The 16783-nt window shown below is 40.3% G+C and overlaps 4 protein-coding genes across 6 annotated transcripts; 1 reads left to right on the forward strand and 3 right to left on the reverse strand.

The window, feature by feature from the left end:
• Positions 1 to 119: 119 nt before the first annotated feature.
• On the reverse strand, positions 120 to 2975 carry LOC113216011 (uncharacterized). The gene is made up of 6 exons (XM_052271339.1): positions 2652 to 2975; positions 2148 to 2281; positions 1927 to 2035; positions 1534 to 1703; positions 1242 to 1380; positions 120 to 1162 (listed from the first exon to the last, which is right to left on the reverse strand). The coding sequence occupies exons 2-6, from the start codon at positions 2271 to 2273 to the stop codon at positions 780 to 782; spliced, it is 927 nt and encodes a 308-aa protein (XP_052127299.1). The 5' UTR covers positions 2274 to 2281; positions 2652 to 2975; the 3' UTR covers positions 120 to 779.
• A 735-nt stretch (positions 2976 to 3710) lies between these two features.
• On the reverse strand, positions 3711 to 5231 carry LOC113216025 (V-type proton ATPase subunit e 2). Its single transcript, XM_026435710.2, has 4 exons — positions 5013 to 5231; positions 4587 to 4634; positions 4420 to 4507; positions 3711 to 4319 (listed from the first exon to the last, which is right to left on the reverse strand). Exons 1-4 carry the CDS (start codon positions 5108 to 5110, stop codon positions 4299 to 4301), a joined length of 255 nt encoding a protein of 84 aa, XP_026291495.1. The 5' UTR covers positions 5111 to 5231; the 3' UTR covers positions 3711 to 4298.
• A 224-nt stretch (positions 5232 to 5455) lies between these two features.
• LOC113216021 (endophilin-B1) lies at positions 5456 to 13041 on the forward strand. Of its 3 annotated transcripts, XM_026435705.2 has the most exons (9): positions 5456 to 5633; positions 5952 to 6093; positions 6184 to 6312; positions 6432 to 6594; positions 6696 to 6759; positions 6995 to 7030; positions 7621 to 7811; positions 11991 to 12159; positions 12254 to 13041. In XM_026435705.2, the coding sequence occupies exons 1-9, from the start codon at positions 5568 to 5570 to the stop codon at positions 12362 to 12364; spliced, it is 1071 nt and encodes a 356-aa protein (XP_026291490.1). In that variant the 5' UTR covers positions 5456 to 5567; the 3' UTR covers positions 12365 to 13041. The 3 variants fall into 3 exon arrangements, with proteins under 3 accessions (XP_026291490.1, XP_026291491.1, XP_026291492.1); XM_026435706.2 differs by lacking the exon at positions 6995 to 7030; XM_026435707.2 differs by lacking the exons at positions 11991 to 12159; positions 12254 to 13041 and adding an exon at positions 8810 to 11252 and having other exon boundaries at positions 5461 to 5633.
• LOC113216015 (general transcription and DNA repair factor IIH helicase subunit XPD) lies at positions 13034 to 16781 on the reverse strand (the record flags this gene model as incomplete). Its single annotated transcript, XM_052271338.1, is given in 14 exon segments — positions 13034 to 13287; positions 13392 to 13490; positions 13566 to 13676; positions 13759 to 13935; positions 14019 to 14297; positions 14396 to 14567; positions 14701 to 14889; positions 14999 to 15167; positions 15246 to 15379; positions 15477 to 15573; positions 15652 to 15775; positions 15847 to 16080; positions 16340 to 16594; positions 16682 to 16781. Coding segments are annotated over 14 exon segments (2281 nt in total), but the record flags the coding sequence as incomplete, so codon positions are not given.
• Positions 16782 to 16783: the final 2 nt, after the last annotated feature.

Here is a 16783-nt window from a genome sequence, read left to right on the forward strand (position 1 = left end):
ACCAATTAGTAGGCCGTGGAATAGAGACGGCTGCTCCAATTGTATTAGATGGTGGCATTTCTACATTTCACAAATTCACGAGTATGAAAAAATGCGGGATTTGTAGAGAAAGTATACCGTCAAATTTATAATACTTTTTATTTTTTTACCCTTTTTAACTCTGACAAATAATACACAGCCTTCTGCTTCGAGTGATGCAGCACAACCCTACTTATTGACCGAAACTCGGATTAAAAAAATCCGTTTGAAGTCTTCTGGTAAACACGTGAACTAATTAATGGTTTAAATGAATATACGAAGGACATTTTAAAATCCAGGTACGTTCCAGCCATTGTTTTCAGATTTTGGCTGCTTTGCCGCGTCTCGTCCACACGTCTCGTTCGTAAAAGTGTCAAAAATGTGCACGGGAATGTGGAATAAACGCGGGTAAACGTAACCGGAGGTATGTTTAGTGAAACGCAAGACAAGATGGTGAACACAAAAGAGGCATGCAATTCAGTATGGTGTGAGTCGGTCCCCATAGTCCGTGCCATCAAATCTGTAAGGATGCCAGTCTGGGGGATTTCAATACGGTGGTGAACATTGGGCGGAAACAGGGTCTGAAAAGTAGCTTTAGTGGACAAGCCCTTACGTTCTCAGCGCGGTTAAAAGATGACGTTTGCCATGAATTGTGCGCTTGTGAGTGCGGCGTTGGTGGCACAGCGCCCGGTGAGCGCCGACCGCCCGCCTAGCAGCTGTGCGTGGCGGGTCGGCCTACGTCAGCGTCCGCAGGCGGGCACTCAGACGGGCGAGGGGACCTTGGCGCCCATGGCCACCACGGACTCGTACGGCGGCGGCGGCGAGTCGTCGGGCTTGGAGGAGGGCGGGCGGTCGTAGGCCGGGGCCAGGTCCTGGTGGCAGGCCGGGCCCGGGCCCGGCAGCCCCGACGGCACCGAGGGCCCCGGGGCCACGGCCACGAGGGTGGCGGGCCCGCCGGCGCGCGCGGGCGGCGCCCAGCCCCAGCCCGGGGGCACGACGAAGCCGGCCGGCGCGGCATACACGGGAGCGGCCGCGGCCTCGGCGTCCCCGGCGAGGGTGACGGCGGCGGCCTCCTCCGCGGCCACGGCGCGCTTCATCTTGCGGTACAGGCTGTAGGCGCACAGCCACATGTAGTACGGCAGGCCTGCGACAAGACAAAAGCAGCGTCAGGCTCACCACCCTGTCCCGGCTCACCGCGGCTGTTTGCTGCCAGCGCTGCTCACCGACACCCAGGGGCAGGATGATGACCACGGCCTCCAGCCACATGCCGTAGACGCACGCCTTGACCAGCAGCGCCATGAGGCTGAAGGTGACGTGCACAGCCAGCACCCGCACGTACGGCAGCAGCAGCTTGGGGCGCCTCTGTGGGGTCAAGGGTCGCACACAGGTTAGGTTACGTCAGGGTCACGGCGCCAAAATAGACTTAAGGATTGATAAGACTTAACATAAGTTTAGTTTTGGGTTAAGTTTGTCCCACGGGAACACATTTCCCATAAAAGTGAGACGACGGCTTACCCGCTTGATGCCCACGAGGAACACGAGCGCTGAGAGGAAGGCGATGAACTGCAGGAGGATCTTGAGGACGATCTCGGCCGCCCTGGCCTGGTGCTGGCCCGGCTCGGGGAAGCTGCCGCGAGGGTGGGACGGTGGCGTGTCCAGATCAAAGCCGCACATGCCGCTGAAGCCTGCCGGGCAAGGAGGAACACAATCGTCAAAACCCTGTCAATGACCCTCGTTTGATCTCAAAATGAGCTCAACCCAGCTGGTACCCAACCGCAGTAAATTTTGGCGTTGCGCGTCAAAATGAGGTAATTTTGACATAGTTTTGTCAATCGCGCTCCACTAGGTAGTGTACTTGTGCGAGCGAGTGGCTGGAACGCAATAGAGAAAGAGAGAGAGGGTAGGTACCTGCTGCCTCCGACTGTCGACAAGGACGAGGGCGGACATCGGTCAAGGGGTCAGGGCGGGGCTGGAAGTACTCCACCAGCACCATCGGTGTGTACAGCATGGACGACGCCTGGGAAAGAGAAACAATGACAAATGCGCATTACGCACCGTGACGCATACTCATCAACAACAACAACCGCGCACGTCTGGGACAATTAAGCACGCCAGCTCTCGCTTCTTACCACAACGAAGATGGCCTGGATCTTGCAGCACACTTGCAGCGAGCAGCAGCAGCCGCGGTCCACCTCCGGGAACCATTTGCTATCCTCGTCCTCGTCCGAGGTCCTGCAGCTGCACGGAGCTGGCATGGCGCTACCTGCCAAGCACGAGTCGTTTTGAATGGGGCAAATTTGGGGGTAAAATGTTCTCTCCCCCCCCCCCACTTTCCATCAGATAGAAAAGAGGAGGGGGTATGTGGTCACATCGATCGACTATATTTGCGAGAGCGTGATATCTCAATCAGCGATTATGTTGACAAAAAAGAGAAGGATAAATGTCAAAGGGGTACCATACGACCATTCGTTACATCACACCAACCCCGCGATTTATTTGTTTTAAACTCATCATTCATTACACCAATCTCAATTTCGAGCATTTTCCGCACACGTGAGTTCCTTCGCCGCGCCCTCACCGGTGCGGCTGCAGCCAGCAGGGCAGGGCACGGCGAACCCCGCCACTCCACTCACCTGTTTCCTTTCAGCCGAGGCGCGACGAGAGGTTAGGGTGCCTGCCAGGGGTGGTCCTGGCGAGGGTGGCGACACCCAAAGCCTGGGGCCTCGCAGACGGCCGCGGGACCCGCAGGGCCCGCGGGTCAGTGCAGGCGGGGGCCTCCCTGGGACTCTGCGCCTGCTGGCGCGCCTGCTGCAGGCTGCGCTGGCTGCACACAACAACTCCGCCAGCTCCGCTGCTCCGCACACAAGGACGCGCGCGGGAAAGGAGATGCTCGGCGCCGCCGCCCCGCCCCGCAAGTGCGTCGCACAACGCGCCGGGGGTTGCGGGGGGCCCCGGCCCCACCCCCCGGGGGCCCCGCCGCCAACCGCCTGGCGGCCGCGCGCGAACGAGCCCGCGCCGCCACCCCGCTCGCGCCGTGCGCGGGTCGCCGAGGGTGCGAGCGAGAGGGAAGTCCTCGCCCCGGATCCGGCCCGGCCCGACGGGTCGATAGTGCTGGGCAGCGCGACGGGACGGCCGACGGCCGCGACACGACTAGAGCCAGACTCGGCGGCGCTCCGCTCCGGACGTACTCCCCGCCGCCCTGACGCGAGTGACCATGGGAACCATGGGACCATACGCCTGGCCTGGCCTGGCCGCGCGAATACCCCGCGCTGTGTTGCGCCGCCCGGGCTCGGGCGCTCCCGCCCCCCGCCCTGGCGGACTTTACAGTCTGGTGCTGGTGCTTCCCCCGGCAGAAGTAGCGCCTACTGACCGCACAATTGGCTCATTTTCAAAACCGCCTCTGGACCGATCAAAACACTTGGGGCGCTTGAAAAAAAAAAAAAAAAAGAAAAAAAAAACACGTTTTGAAGGGCGTGTTTTGATCAAAACGCGCCCTACAAGGCGTCTTTTTGGCGACTGCTTCTTTTCTGCCGGGGCCCCTACAAACACCAAACTCGGTCAATCCCTAAAGGAGGGAAAACCGAACTAAATGATCTGACCGAATCGAATCTAGCGTCGAACTTATCGGTCCTGCGCTCAGAATGCAGCAGCGTGGAACGGCACAGGCACAGAGTTAAGTGTAACAAGAAATATTCCGTTATTGATTGATTTTATTTGTGGTCAAAAGCAATTAAATAGATCCAGAAAATTCTAATTTACGAACAAATTTAACTTGAAATTTTAGTGATATATTACATTGCACACTAGCCGAATTAATAGAATTTTTCTGTAATGGTAAGTACATTGAATTGATTCTCTATCATCAAGAACTAAACACTTACTTCACTGGCAGACATCACCAAATTCTGAAACTCCAAGCAAAATTTCAAATGCACATAAAACCATACATCTAGAACAACACACATTCGATTTCTTTAAATTCCGATAAATATACAATCATACACAAGAAGGACTATATACAGTACAAAGAAAAAAAGTTCATGAAATATACTTGGGTAACCTTGCTTCCTGACCATTACAACCAGCTTAAGCAAATACTGAACTATTGATACTTCATTTTACAGTGGTAGGGAGTGTTGACGAAAGTCTCTACCCATTTGAGCTATGATGGAATGTTTTAACAACCATAATTTCCCAGAGAAACATAAAAATATCAACAAAGCTGATTAAGAACAGTTGATGGTTTGTTCATGATAATTTTGTAGAAAGCTTGCAGATATTTAAGTAGGAACCTTGCCATCCTGAAAACATTCCATGAATTCATGTTACACAATCATTCAATATAGAAGGAAAAAAATACACAACGGATTTCACACGTTGCTTAGCAAACAGAGAACTTACCCATGCTCTTGACATTAGAAGAAGAGTCCTGTTCGACAGCTTTGGTCCAATTAGAGGATTCATTTGTGCCATGTAACAGCACAACCAACTAAAAACACATTGTTTTACATTAGAGAGAAATGTGACAAAACCAAGTACAAGAAGATGCTAAAGGAAATTGAACTTACAATAGCCAACATGTTGAAGCTGTTAATATGAGAACCAACTGGAAGATACTGCAAATAGAAGAATATTTTACGAAGGGAAAATAATAGACCGCAACAAATTCAGGAATTAGATCAATGGTATGACATAGATTGCTCTATTGACATAGAAAGTGGGAGACGTGAAGATAGGTAAAATAAATACGCCTATGATTTAAAAAAAAATACAATATAAATTATAAATAGATAGTTGTTAACAAAGTTTCCACAATCTGAAAATAGGTTAGGCTGGTACAGTGAAATATCCAAAACACAGTAATGCGACGGTACGGCGAGTGAAAGACTAAAACCAACTGTAGAGCAATAGAGTCTTCCAGTATCAAAATACGTACAATTACAAAAATAATTGGAAATATAAACATTGTAAAGTCAGAGCAGAAAGCCACTTACCCTCGATTGGGTCCTTTGGGAACAATGAAAGGCAAAACAATGCCAACAACACCCCACAACAATGTGAAAATAATTACAGGAATTAGGGAAGCACCCATTGTAACGAAAAAGTCAAAGGCAGATGTCAAGAATATGTATTAATTCTGTAAACTTATGACTGATAACACCTGCACGACAGCTGACTGAAAGTCACATGAGAAGAGGGGATCGAGCAAGGGTGCGTTCAAATAAATGCTGCAGACCTGCAGACGAAGGTGAAAACCCGAAAACGTCGCATACATTTAAAACATCTCTGACATATCGAGTTAAAATAGTTAAAAGTGACGAAAATACTTTTTCTCAATCTAAAAAAACATATCTTGTTAGTGATAGGTGTCGACCGTGTCGACAGGTCGATGGCGGTCGCTTATAAGTCAGTGGTGAAGAGGTGAAGGGGGTGGGGTGAGTGAAGTGAGGATGAGAGTATGACGTCACATGAACAGGAAGATTGTTTTGTTTTCCATTGATCTCTCACAACAAACGTGAGGTTCGACATTTACAGGAATACTTTGAAAAATGGACTCGTTTAACTTGAAAAAATTTGCTCGTGACGCGGGGTCAGCGTTGAGCCGAGTGGTACAGGTAATGCTAGAATTAATTTATTTGCTGTTTTATTTTCTAGGAAGTCGTTTAATTTAACCTAAGAAAACAAGATCTATCAGCTGACAAATCAATACCTTTTAAACAAATAAATAAAAATCCTTAGGATTTTACCGTATTTAAGTGTAGGTAAAATTATGTTAAAGTTTGGAAACCTATATTCTAATTGTCTGATCAATACCCTAATGCTATGTCCACTGTCACAGTAATAAAAATAAATCTTTGCAGGGAGATCCAAATTGAGCATGTTCATTACCTATGATAATCAATGCTTCATAAGTTTCTAAAATTTTGTTTCAGCTGACTGAAGAAAAGCTAGGAACCTCTGAGAGAACTGAACTTGATGCTCACTTTGAAAATTTAGCAGAGCGTTCTGATGCTACCAAGTTATGGACTGAAAAACTCCTCTCTGATACAGAGGCAGTGCTTACACCAAATCCGGGTTAGTACCTTTACCTTTCTCTGCAATTTCACTGAATATCTGTTTCATTTTTTATGATCCCTAAAATTTTATTTGTTGCTATATTTGTAGGCAAACGTGTGGAGGACTTCCTCTTTGACAAAATTGAAAAGAAACGACCGAATCGTTTGAGCAACCTTGAGTACCTTGGTCTAGATATGATTGATGCTGGCAATGAGTTTGGGCCAGGCACTGCATATGGTATTATTTTCTGTTCCCTATGAAACCTTTCATTTTATATGAAATTTATTAAGTACTTATTTATTGAGGGTTTTTGCTGGCCAGTATTTTCATTGTTTTTCTCATGTTTCGCTTCTTAGGGAGTGCATTGCTTAAAGTTGGGCAGTGTGAGCAAAAACTTGGAACAACGGAAAGGGATTTTATTGCATCTGCCAACCATTCCATTGTGGCACCTTTTCGTAAATTTTTGGAAGGTGAAATGAAAACTATTGTGCGAGAAAGAGGCCTTCTTGAAACAAAACGGTAAATTTGAATCATCAACTTTTTAAAAACATTATTGATTTACTAAATGAAAAACAATTTTTATGTGTGTGTAATTATCTTTCTACATTTTTTACTTGTAGTTTGGACCTTGATGCCTGCAAGAACCGTGTCCGTAAGGCTAGAAGCATGCTGGGTACCCAAAACGTGAGTTGTTCCTAGACAAAACAGTAAACTTTGCTGCCGATCCAAATTTTAAAGAAAAAGAAGAAAGTAAAAGAGAAATTGCTCAAGTCTCTTGATGACAGAACTATTTCATGATGTTTGTCACACCATCCTTTCAGTTTATTCTCTCTGAATAACTTAATATTGATTTCTAAAGAAAATGTTTAAGCTGCTATGTAATTTGTCTTTAACTTAATCTTTTGTTGTGCACATGCAGAAGGAGGGTCCTAGCCCTGAGATAGTTCTAAGACAGGTAAAACAGTTATCTTTCCTGAATAAGTTGCTGGTAGTCATTTAGAGCTGGCATCACATCACATCCGTACTTAGCGAAACAAATGTAGTTTGGGAATGAATTTTAAGCTGCTTACATATGTACAATTTGCATGTGATTGCATGTTGTAATCTTTCTTACCAAATGAAATTTCATATTATTTGATTACCAGTAAAAGCTTTGTCTTGTTTTTTTTTTTTCTTGTTTTGTCTTGTTTTTCTTTTAAGTGCTGACATTGTTAAACTAATGAGGCATTGTGTGCCATTTTTTCTTTTGTATTGGGTGTTTAAAGTCCTGCAAGTGGTATTTACTTAAAGCCCTATGCTTTCGAAAGATATAACTACGTATGCTATAAATGTAGTCTTAAGCATTTACTCGTGTCTATTTTTAATAATCCAAACTGTGTATGCAGACAAACTTGAATTGAAAGTACTTTCGACATACTTTTGTGTAGTGCTTGGTCAAATTTTTTGACCTAGGAGGACACTTGCACTTATTCTTTGTAGTCATAATTGCTGAATGACATCATTATTGTTTCAGCGGACTTTTCTAATAATTATTTCAATTTGCAGGCTGAACAAGATTTGCGGGTTGCCCAAGCTGAGTTTGACCGCCAAGCTGAAATAACAAAGCTGCTCCTCGAAGGTATTAGCAGCTCCCATGCATCTCACCTGAGATGTTTACATGAGTTTGTTGAATCACAAGTGAGGTACCATGCGCAGTGCCACCAATTGATGCAAGAACTCCAGCGTGATCTTGCCAGGTGAGTTCTACTTGTAGATATCAACTACCACTCAATTTAGACATGGGCACTTGTTATTATCTTAGTGAACCTGGCATTGACCCTTTATGATATCATAAACCTTCTTATTCCCTTCTATGTTTTGTGTAATTAATTTAGCCATCAAAACATACAATACACCTTTTTGTGTGGAGGATATCATAAATTAGTCTTGGTAGAGTAGCTTGTAACATTACAGTGTGGTGTATCTTGCCATAAATATTATATGCAAAATTTCCCATTTTTTATTTTGCTCAGATTTAAAATTTGGAATGATGTTAAATTCATTCCTAAGTTTGGGCATAGTACAAAAGTGTTGCCTTGCTTGCCATTATAGTTAATGAGGCATTTCATTCCTTTGCTGGTAGTTGCATAGACATCAACTATAGTTAGTTGTTAACTATTTTAAATAATGAAGACATGTGGCTTTTTACACAGTGAGACACAGTTTCATTTTTGGAAGTATTGTTCTCAACCTTTATCTCCTACTTCTCTTATTTAAAGCAGGGAAGTGTATGATTGTGTCACTGTTATTTTATTTAAAGATGTAATTGATCAATCATCAGATATTAATACATAAATCGTAACATATTTGATAGTGATTTGTTAAGACACTAATTATGCATGATTTGGTTATAAGTAACCCTCTGGTCAGGTTTAGAGCACTGGCTTTTTGCTGTGGTATTGAGTTGAGTACAGTATTTTCTTCCTCCACTGCTTATATATATCATCATATATCTATAAAATATGTATCTCTCTCAGAACTCTCAGAACTCTGTAGCATTATATTTCAAAGCATAAATTCATATTACAGTGTTCTTTTGAGTTCTATGTAGCGGAGCTGGGTCTACATATTTTTCATTAGTCTTACACAATAGAATATTATTGCTCATTGGATTCTATTTCTGTATATGAACATGAAACTTTCTTTGGCCGAGAGGAACTGCATTTTTATCGCACTGGTGATGGTATTGTTACAGTGATAGAAAACCAAGTCCCATGTTGCGTATCAACAGTGAAGAAGTGGAACTTGTACCTCCGGAGAACAATAGCACTAACTCACCACCAAACTGATGCTCCACTCCCAGTGAATTCTATGAGATTTGCAAGAGTCCTCTTAATCTAATCTTTACTTTTGTCTCCTCTTTGAACTCTCATGAATTTAAACTTAACTCTCTTAGAAGCTAGATTTCTGAATTTTCTTTTTCTCTTCAGTATTTCTTTACCATTCCCTTGCAGCCTTTCTCGTGTACTGTACACTGAATCCCTTTCTTTGCATAACCTGTATGTGGGTATGCACTACAATAGGTCTTTGTGGGACTGTCCCTGGATGTGGTTCAGCAGTATTCAAACATACATGCTTTTCTTTCTTGCAATTGTAACATTTTGACATCTTCTTGTTCTTCTCTTGATAATTGCTTCCTTCATGCTCGCAAAGCCAGTGCCTTTATTTTGTTTACTGTTAATCAGTACTTGGATTGATATGATAACTATAATCATTCATTCCAAGTGCAAATTTATTTTACGGTAAAAAATATTTCTGTTAAATTCTTCAAATTTTATTGAACAATGATGTACAAGACTTTTGCCCCAGAAGTGCCTTGGTGGGCTCATGAAGGTGCTTGTTTCATACCAGGGTTTGTTGTTAAGCTTTATATTCTAGATGTTATGGCTGTAGCTTTTATGTTATACACAATGTAGTGAGGGGCTCACAACATTGTGATGTTATACATTATTCTCTCTCATTTTTTGTACCATTTTTATTGTTAAGTTTGATTTGAAAATTCTTCTGCAATATTAACTTTATTCACTTGCAAGGGTACTTCATAGCCAAACAATTAATTTAGTTGAATCAAGATTTTAATTTCTACACGCAGAATAGCTCAATCTTTATTTGAACATGTCCGTTCATTCAACCTGCGGCCATTTATTTACACCTGCTTGGCCCCAGGCCGGGCCTATGAAGCAGGTGTGAGTGTTATGATTTTGATTTCTGGAAATCAAAGAAATGCAAGCCAGATGAGTCATTTAGTTCTGTGGTGGACTCTAGAAAAAAAATGCCTTTCATTCAAGTCAATCTTTGATATTGTATTGAAATTTAAGCTGAGTGTATTTGTTAGACATAATCATGCATATTTTTAAAAGTTACATATATTTGTACTCAACTAACGTGTTTCTCAATAGTTTTAGGTCTAGATAGTAGCCAATTCGTCATTTTTCAAATTGTTGTGATAATTTTTCTTTTCAAGTGAAATTGTTACAGTTGATAGGTGCCATATTTTTTTGGAAAATTGGTTAATAAACCTCAATTGAGCAATTAGGATTTTATTTATTTAGTATAGAGCAATAACCAATGTCAATAACTGTATCTATTAGAATAATTTGGAGTTTCCCGCTATCTGTCAAAGGGCTATTGTATCAATGTTGCAATGCGATCAAACTTTTTAAAATCTACCGTAACTAATCTTGTGGGCAAAAATTGGACAGGAATGAATCTGAAAGGATTTTGTCTTAGACCCTTTAACTCTTATGCATTCCGGAGAATAGATTGTGTAGCAAACTCTAACCAAAGTTTACCCATAGTTTTGTTTTAATTTACATTTTTTCTTTCGAACAAGAAACACTAAAACATGCCTACATTGTGCTCAGAATGTTCAATTGTATGCATATCACATTCTTTCTCCATAAAACATTCCAATGAAGAGGTTGTTTTATTTGTTTCAGAAGCTATTTTCTTTGAATGCCCATTTTTTGGCAGTAGTATTGGGATTCATGTCTATCAGGGATGATGTAGTTTTCTGTACAACTTGGTAACATTCCAGCCATTTACATGTTAATTCTGATTAACATACTTTTGAATCCCTGCAATAAGAAATCTCCTCTTTATTTTGTTGATTTTGGTATATCGGAAGGTTGAAACCAAAGAAACTTCAAATATATACTCACAGCAATACAGTAGGTAATTTACTTGATTTTATGTGATGAGGAAGTTGTCGTGAAGAAATGATCTGTGTAAGGTGTCATGAAATAGTGCTCCATTCTGATGTCAAATGATGAATAATGATCTCTTTGTCCTTTTTATTGGATCATCTGTATACGAACATTTTAAAAAACATCAGTAATTAATTTCATCTTGAAAATTTATTTTATTGTTCCTTATGCCTCTTGCCTTTGTGCAGAATTGGTCAGATTTTTGTCGTGTTCTCCCCATAGCTTCCGTTGAACTTCCATTTGTTTCAAAAGGGGCATAGCTTTTTGACATTATTGTGCAGTTAGTGAATGTGTCCACATTCCTATTTAAAAAATTATAAAGTGTTCTATATTCTAGTTTTGGACAATACATTTATAATGGAGCTTTCCTTTCAGCTTAAGGGCTTGTTTACGATTCTGGTTGACATATTAAACAGTATCTGTTGTGAAGTATCATCTGTTCCTTATTTATTTGACTATCACCTATTTTCATGTTCAGATTCCTTAAACATCTGTTTGTATTTTTAAAACACTTCTGGGGAAGAATATTAGACCAGAGTGCAGAGAGCTCTGATACGTGATCACTGTACAATTATGTACTGTCAGTAATAAGGTCAAGTGTACTTCAGCATCGTAATACAAGTGAGGACAAGTCGTCACAAAGGAAAATGATTGTTTTCAATTACTATCACAGTTTATTATTAATCATACACATTTCTTAAGATCTTAAGGCTTCAAATACTATGGTTCTAACATGTTTTTCTTTTCAGTCAAGCATGCATGTTAATGATATGCTTTGGGCTTTTGAATATGATAGACCATCTTCAGCTTTGTGTTATTTTCCCATCTTCATAAATCAAAGACAGCTGCTTTAAGACTAAAAGTGTAGTAACAAAAAGTTTAAACATGCAAATTGCATTAGCACTGCTGCATCCAACCCTCTGCTTTGCACACATTTCATTCTAGATGACAAGGTAGGCATTTGTTTGTTGCCGCTTCAAACATGGCTTTCTCAATGAACATGTCAAGTGTTTGTTTTAATATTAGTATGTAGCTAGCTGTGGGCATGTTTCTAATTAAAATCAACCAAATCAGATTTGCTCTTTTCTATTTGACCTCATACAATCATTTACTTTGCTTTTGTTTTCTGTTGAAAAATTTCATGCACTTCTTTCTGGAACTCCGTTGCAGCATGGGTCTGCCTCTCTCCACCGGAGGCCCCTCCACCACTTCTGCAACAACTCTCTCAGGTAACTTTGTTTCAAGTGGACGATCATCACCACGATTTGGTCGTCGGGCACGTGTTCTTTGCGATTATGATGCTCGAGATTCGGACGAGCTTAATCTCACTTCTGATGAGGTAAATTTCAATGAACAAATAACTTAACTTATACGAGATTTCATCAACAAAAAACTCTTTAATATCTTCAATGTCTCTATTCTACGTGCCACAGATCATTAATGTCAGAGATCCTGGAGACGGTAACACCGACTACTACCTAGGAGAAAAGGGTATTCTCAAAGGACGTGTTCCGAGAGCGTTTTTGGACATTTTAGATGATTAATTGATACTAAAATATATCTAAGATGAGACATATAAAATCAGAAGAACGCATTCTTTACTATTTAAAAAATATACCATAAGAATTGTTTTAGTTTAAGAAAAAGAAGTTGTTGTTTAAAAATCGTTTTGTTATGAATATCACACCTATCAGTGTTCTATTATATAGACTGTATGTCAATTTTATTTCCTTGATTAGTGTCTTTGATATAACCAAGAATTTTTAGATATGATTTGTAGACTGTGCCAATAATATGATGAATTTTCTCATATCACTGTTGCCTGTGAATATCAGCGGCAATTTTTAACAGCAAAGTTTTGGTGTTTTTTAGTTTTATTTTTTTGGTAGCAAGGGATACATGTGCTTTAACAATTAAATATTTTGAGCTTGAAAACTTAGATTAGGCTGTGACTAGTAGAGATTCAGAGTTTATTTTCCAAAAGCTCAATTCCATGTCAATTCTTATATTGCTGAGTGTTTTTATTTGTCAGCATTATCTTCCAATCTACAAGTTATTCTTTGACTCATATCATTCACATTTTAGGAAGATTGCTTTGTTGATCAGACATTGTTACTGTGCTAAAATACTCATGTCAACTCATGTCAATTGAGGAAAAACCTGCCTAGGGCAAGTCCCACAGTGATTTTAAGTGAGAATAAAAAGACAATATGTAGACTAATTTGTAGACAGTGATTTTTTACTCTCCATTCCTTGAATTGTGGACAAATTTAGGTGAAAGACAAAACAACAGATACTGTACAACAAACGGACTGCTTTTATAAATTTAGATTTGGGCATGCGCCTTTTGCTCAGCTTTTTTCATCCATTCTTCATTTTCAAGTTGTTCTAATGTCAACAGTGATACGCCCATTTGATCTTCCTGGGTGAAAGGTTGAGCCATCTTCCGTAGAAATCTTTTGCACATCTAGAAATCAAAAAGAGCATTGCATTAACTGTCAAAGTAAAAAATGCAAATATACTTAACTAGGAAACTAGCATAACTACCAACCACACAATCAAAAAGCATACCTGAATACATTCTTCAGTAGATAAATTGCAAAGATTATCGGACAAGTATTCTTGAATCCACTTGGGAATTTTGCTTCGCTTATCAGAGCGTGAAAACCTCTGGAAACAAAATGATTTCAAATTAAAATCACCTGGAGAAATGAATCCCAGTAATAAAGACAAAGAGACCTGTACCTTATCAGCAAAAATCATAATTCCATAATCTGTCTTTCCTCTCAATACTCGGCCAATACACTGAGCGGCATGTCTCATGGCATCAAATGTTAGAAAATCATTTTCTCTGATCTGTGAGGGTAGAAGAAAGACTATGGAGATAAAAAAGACATGCACAACAATTTTTTTAGGAGGAGGCACCCAGTAAACTCACCTGGAACTGGTCTCTTAGGTACTCCAACCGGGCCCGTAAGATTCGGGACTGGGTATATACATAGGGGATACCAAACATAAGTACGGCCCGACCTAAATGGTGGTCGAAATCAACTCCTTCGGACACCTTTCCCCTGGCTACAGACAGTAAAACTGCTCCCCTTCCTGTGTCGCAAGCCTAGTGATAGATATGACACTCCAACATTAAACAGGCAAGTTAGAAAAAGGAAAAACAAAAGAAGGAACTGAGAAAAGCTGCACCTTGATATAATTTAATAATGCCAAACTGGTTTCAGCAGAATCTTGTGTTTCGATGAAAAGCAATTTATGTCGCTGAAGATTTGATATAACACCTTGATCATACCAAGAGGCCACCACAGATTCTAAATATAGATATGATGTGAAAAAGCAAACAACTCCATCGGGCACAACTGACGCAACTTCAACAAGTAGCTGGCCATAGTTTCTTACAACAGCTACATCTTCTCTTGTTTCATACCGAGATGATATAGCAACTTGGTCATTGCCTTTTGATACAATCTGCAAAGAAAAAATTATTACAAAGGGGACACTTTTTTAAAAAGAAATAATTTACATTGACTATCTATTTACTATTTACATGATGTTTCAAGACTTACCATAGGAAGAAGACAGGGTCTTGCTAATGTCATAGTAAAGGAACTCATTATTACAGGATGGAAATCTAGGATTTTAGGATACATGTCTAGAGGAGACAATGTACCCGAAGTTATAACAACACTTTGGAAGCGCTCGAACACTGGTTTTATAGCAATACTTGAGTCCAAACAACTGAGAAAACACATTCCAAAAGATTAATTAAGTAGTCACAATCTTGTACACCAAACCAGCATCTTTGGTCAATAGGACAGTGAAATATAATATTACTGATAAAACCTACTACCTATTACTAAGGCAGTGTTACCTGAAGTATAAGATTGGATTTGACACAGTTGGGTTCTTATCATCAAATGGTTCAACAATAATTGAAAACCCCTTGGTGTATGTTGAGACTAATGTTGCTAAATGGGTTATGAGAGTGAGGGGTGAGAAATCAGTCAAATCAGCAATTTCAAGGGTACGCAACAGGGAAGATAGACGTTCAGCACAAAATCTAAATTGGAAGAAGGCAGAAATTAAAACACGGGTGTTGACATCAAGTGATTTAAATCTTCAGATTAGATTATTCTTCATACCAAATATTCATATTGGAAATACCCTACCTCAAAGGTTTTCTTTGAATACAGACTTTTTCTAGACAGTCCTTTAAAAATCCCGCTGAAGATTCCTGTACAACATGCTGAACTCGCAATCTGGTCTTAAGGTATTCTACAAAGCGTTTAAGGAAGCTCACAAAGTGTTCTGCAGTTCTTATGTTGCCTGGTACAGCCTCTATGTCAAAACAATGGAAAATTGCATGAAACAACAAGTTATTTTATAGCTTCATACACTGTCAAAGCTGATGAGTACCTTGCAAAATTTCATTAGGCAAGACTGGATTTGCTAATATTACATCACTTTCTCTTTCTTCATTTGCCTGTCTCAGACCCTCAACTAATCTTTCATACTCATTTTGTAGACCTGCTTCATCAGTTTCTCGCATTCTGTAAGAAAGATAGAATATAATTCTTCATTGCTTTGCATTTCATGTTGGGGATGCAAATATTCAAAATAATGAATTAAATAAAAATGTCAACCCACTCTTTCACTGCGGTTTCAAGAAACTGTAAATTCTGCGTGCATTTGTCTATTATTCGCCTTGTAATTTTTACACTCATAGAATCAATGCACACATTGTCTGAATCAAAATATATTAGGTTAGATTTTCTGATATTCTAAATCATAGAGTAAAAAAGAGAGATAAAACATTTCTTACCTATGTTGTGAGCCTCATCAAAAACTACAACAGCATTTCTTGAGAGTTCTTTGGAAACAACTTCAGCAATTTTAGGGTCAAGTAGATAGTGATAGCTGTATACCACAATCTGGGCATGAAGTATCTAAAGGTGACATAATTGTTTAGTGTTTGAGTTGAAAATGGTTATTGATAAAACTACTACACAAAACTTACAGTTTGTCTTGCTATAAAGTAGGGGCACCACCCCATCTTCTGTCCATACATTTTGAGGTCATCAAGATTGTAAACCCCTGGTGGAATAGTTCCTTCCCGACCTTCAATGTCATAGTTGTCATAAAATGTACAGACAGGCACACTTTCATCAGCCTTGTGTCTTTCTCGAATGTAAGAAGCAGTGAGAGAGTGGCAACGGCCATCCACAACTTTACCTTCTCTTTCCTTGCTGACCTAATAGCAGATGAAAAAAAAATATGGACAATATAAGAACCAGCAAGGAATCACGAGAAAAGCAAAAGAGGACAACAGTAGATAAACCATAATACCAAAAATATAGAACACATCCCAAATTCACAGAAAAAAAAAAACCAAACAAACTGTGAGACCCCTTCAATACATGTCACTAATTATATGACACAACCCACTTCCAGAAGCCAAGCTTAGCAGTAATGGGTGCATTATATACTTGTGGAATTACTATAAAACAAACCTGAGGGTGAATGCACAGATTTTTTCTTGAGCTCAGAACAACACCAGTCATGGTATTGGGAACACCTCTCTCTTTTTCAATGTATGACAAAAGACGTTTCATTTCCTCCATGACCTTTTCAATTTCAGGTACAGTTCGAGAGCAATAAATTAACTTTACAACTGAAAATGGATTCTCTATCATGTATGCAACAATGAGAGAAAGGAGCGTAGTTGTCTTTCCGGTTCCTGAAGGCATTTCCAAGAGGCAGTGACCCTGTAAAAGATTTGTTGTAAGAAGTTTCTATCGCAATTACTTTTTGAATAGGAAAGAATGTAACTAATTTTTGTACAAAGCACTTACTTTAGCGTCCAAGCCTCTTTTAAGCTCCATCATGTAGGCATATTGCTCTGGGTATATATAGTCATATGGAAAATATACAATAAGTCCATCTACACTTAACCT

Source organism: Frankliniella occidentalis, unplaced genomic scaffold, assembly GCF_000697945.3.
Source record: "Frankliniella occidentalis isolate FOCC.00 unplaced genomic scaffold, Focc_3.1 Scaffold158, whole genome shotgun sequence".
Taxonomy (NCBI): Eukaryota; Metazoa; Arthropoda; class Insecta; order Thysanoptera; family Thripidae; genus Frankliniella; species Frankliniella occidentalis.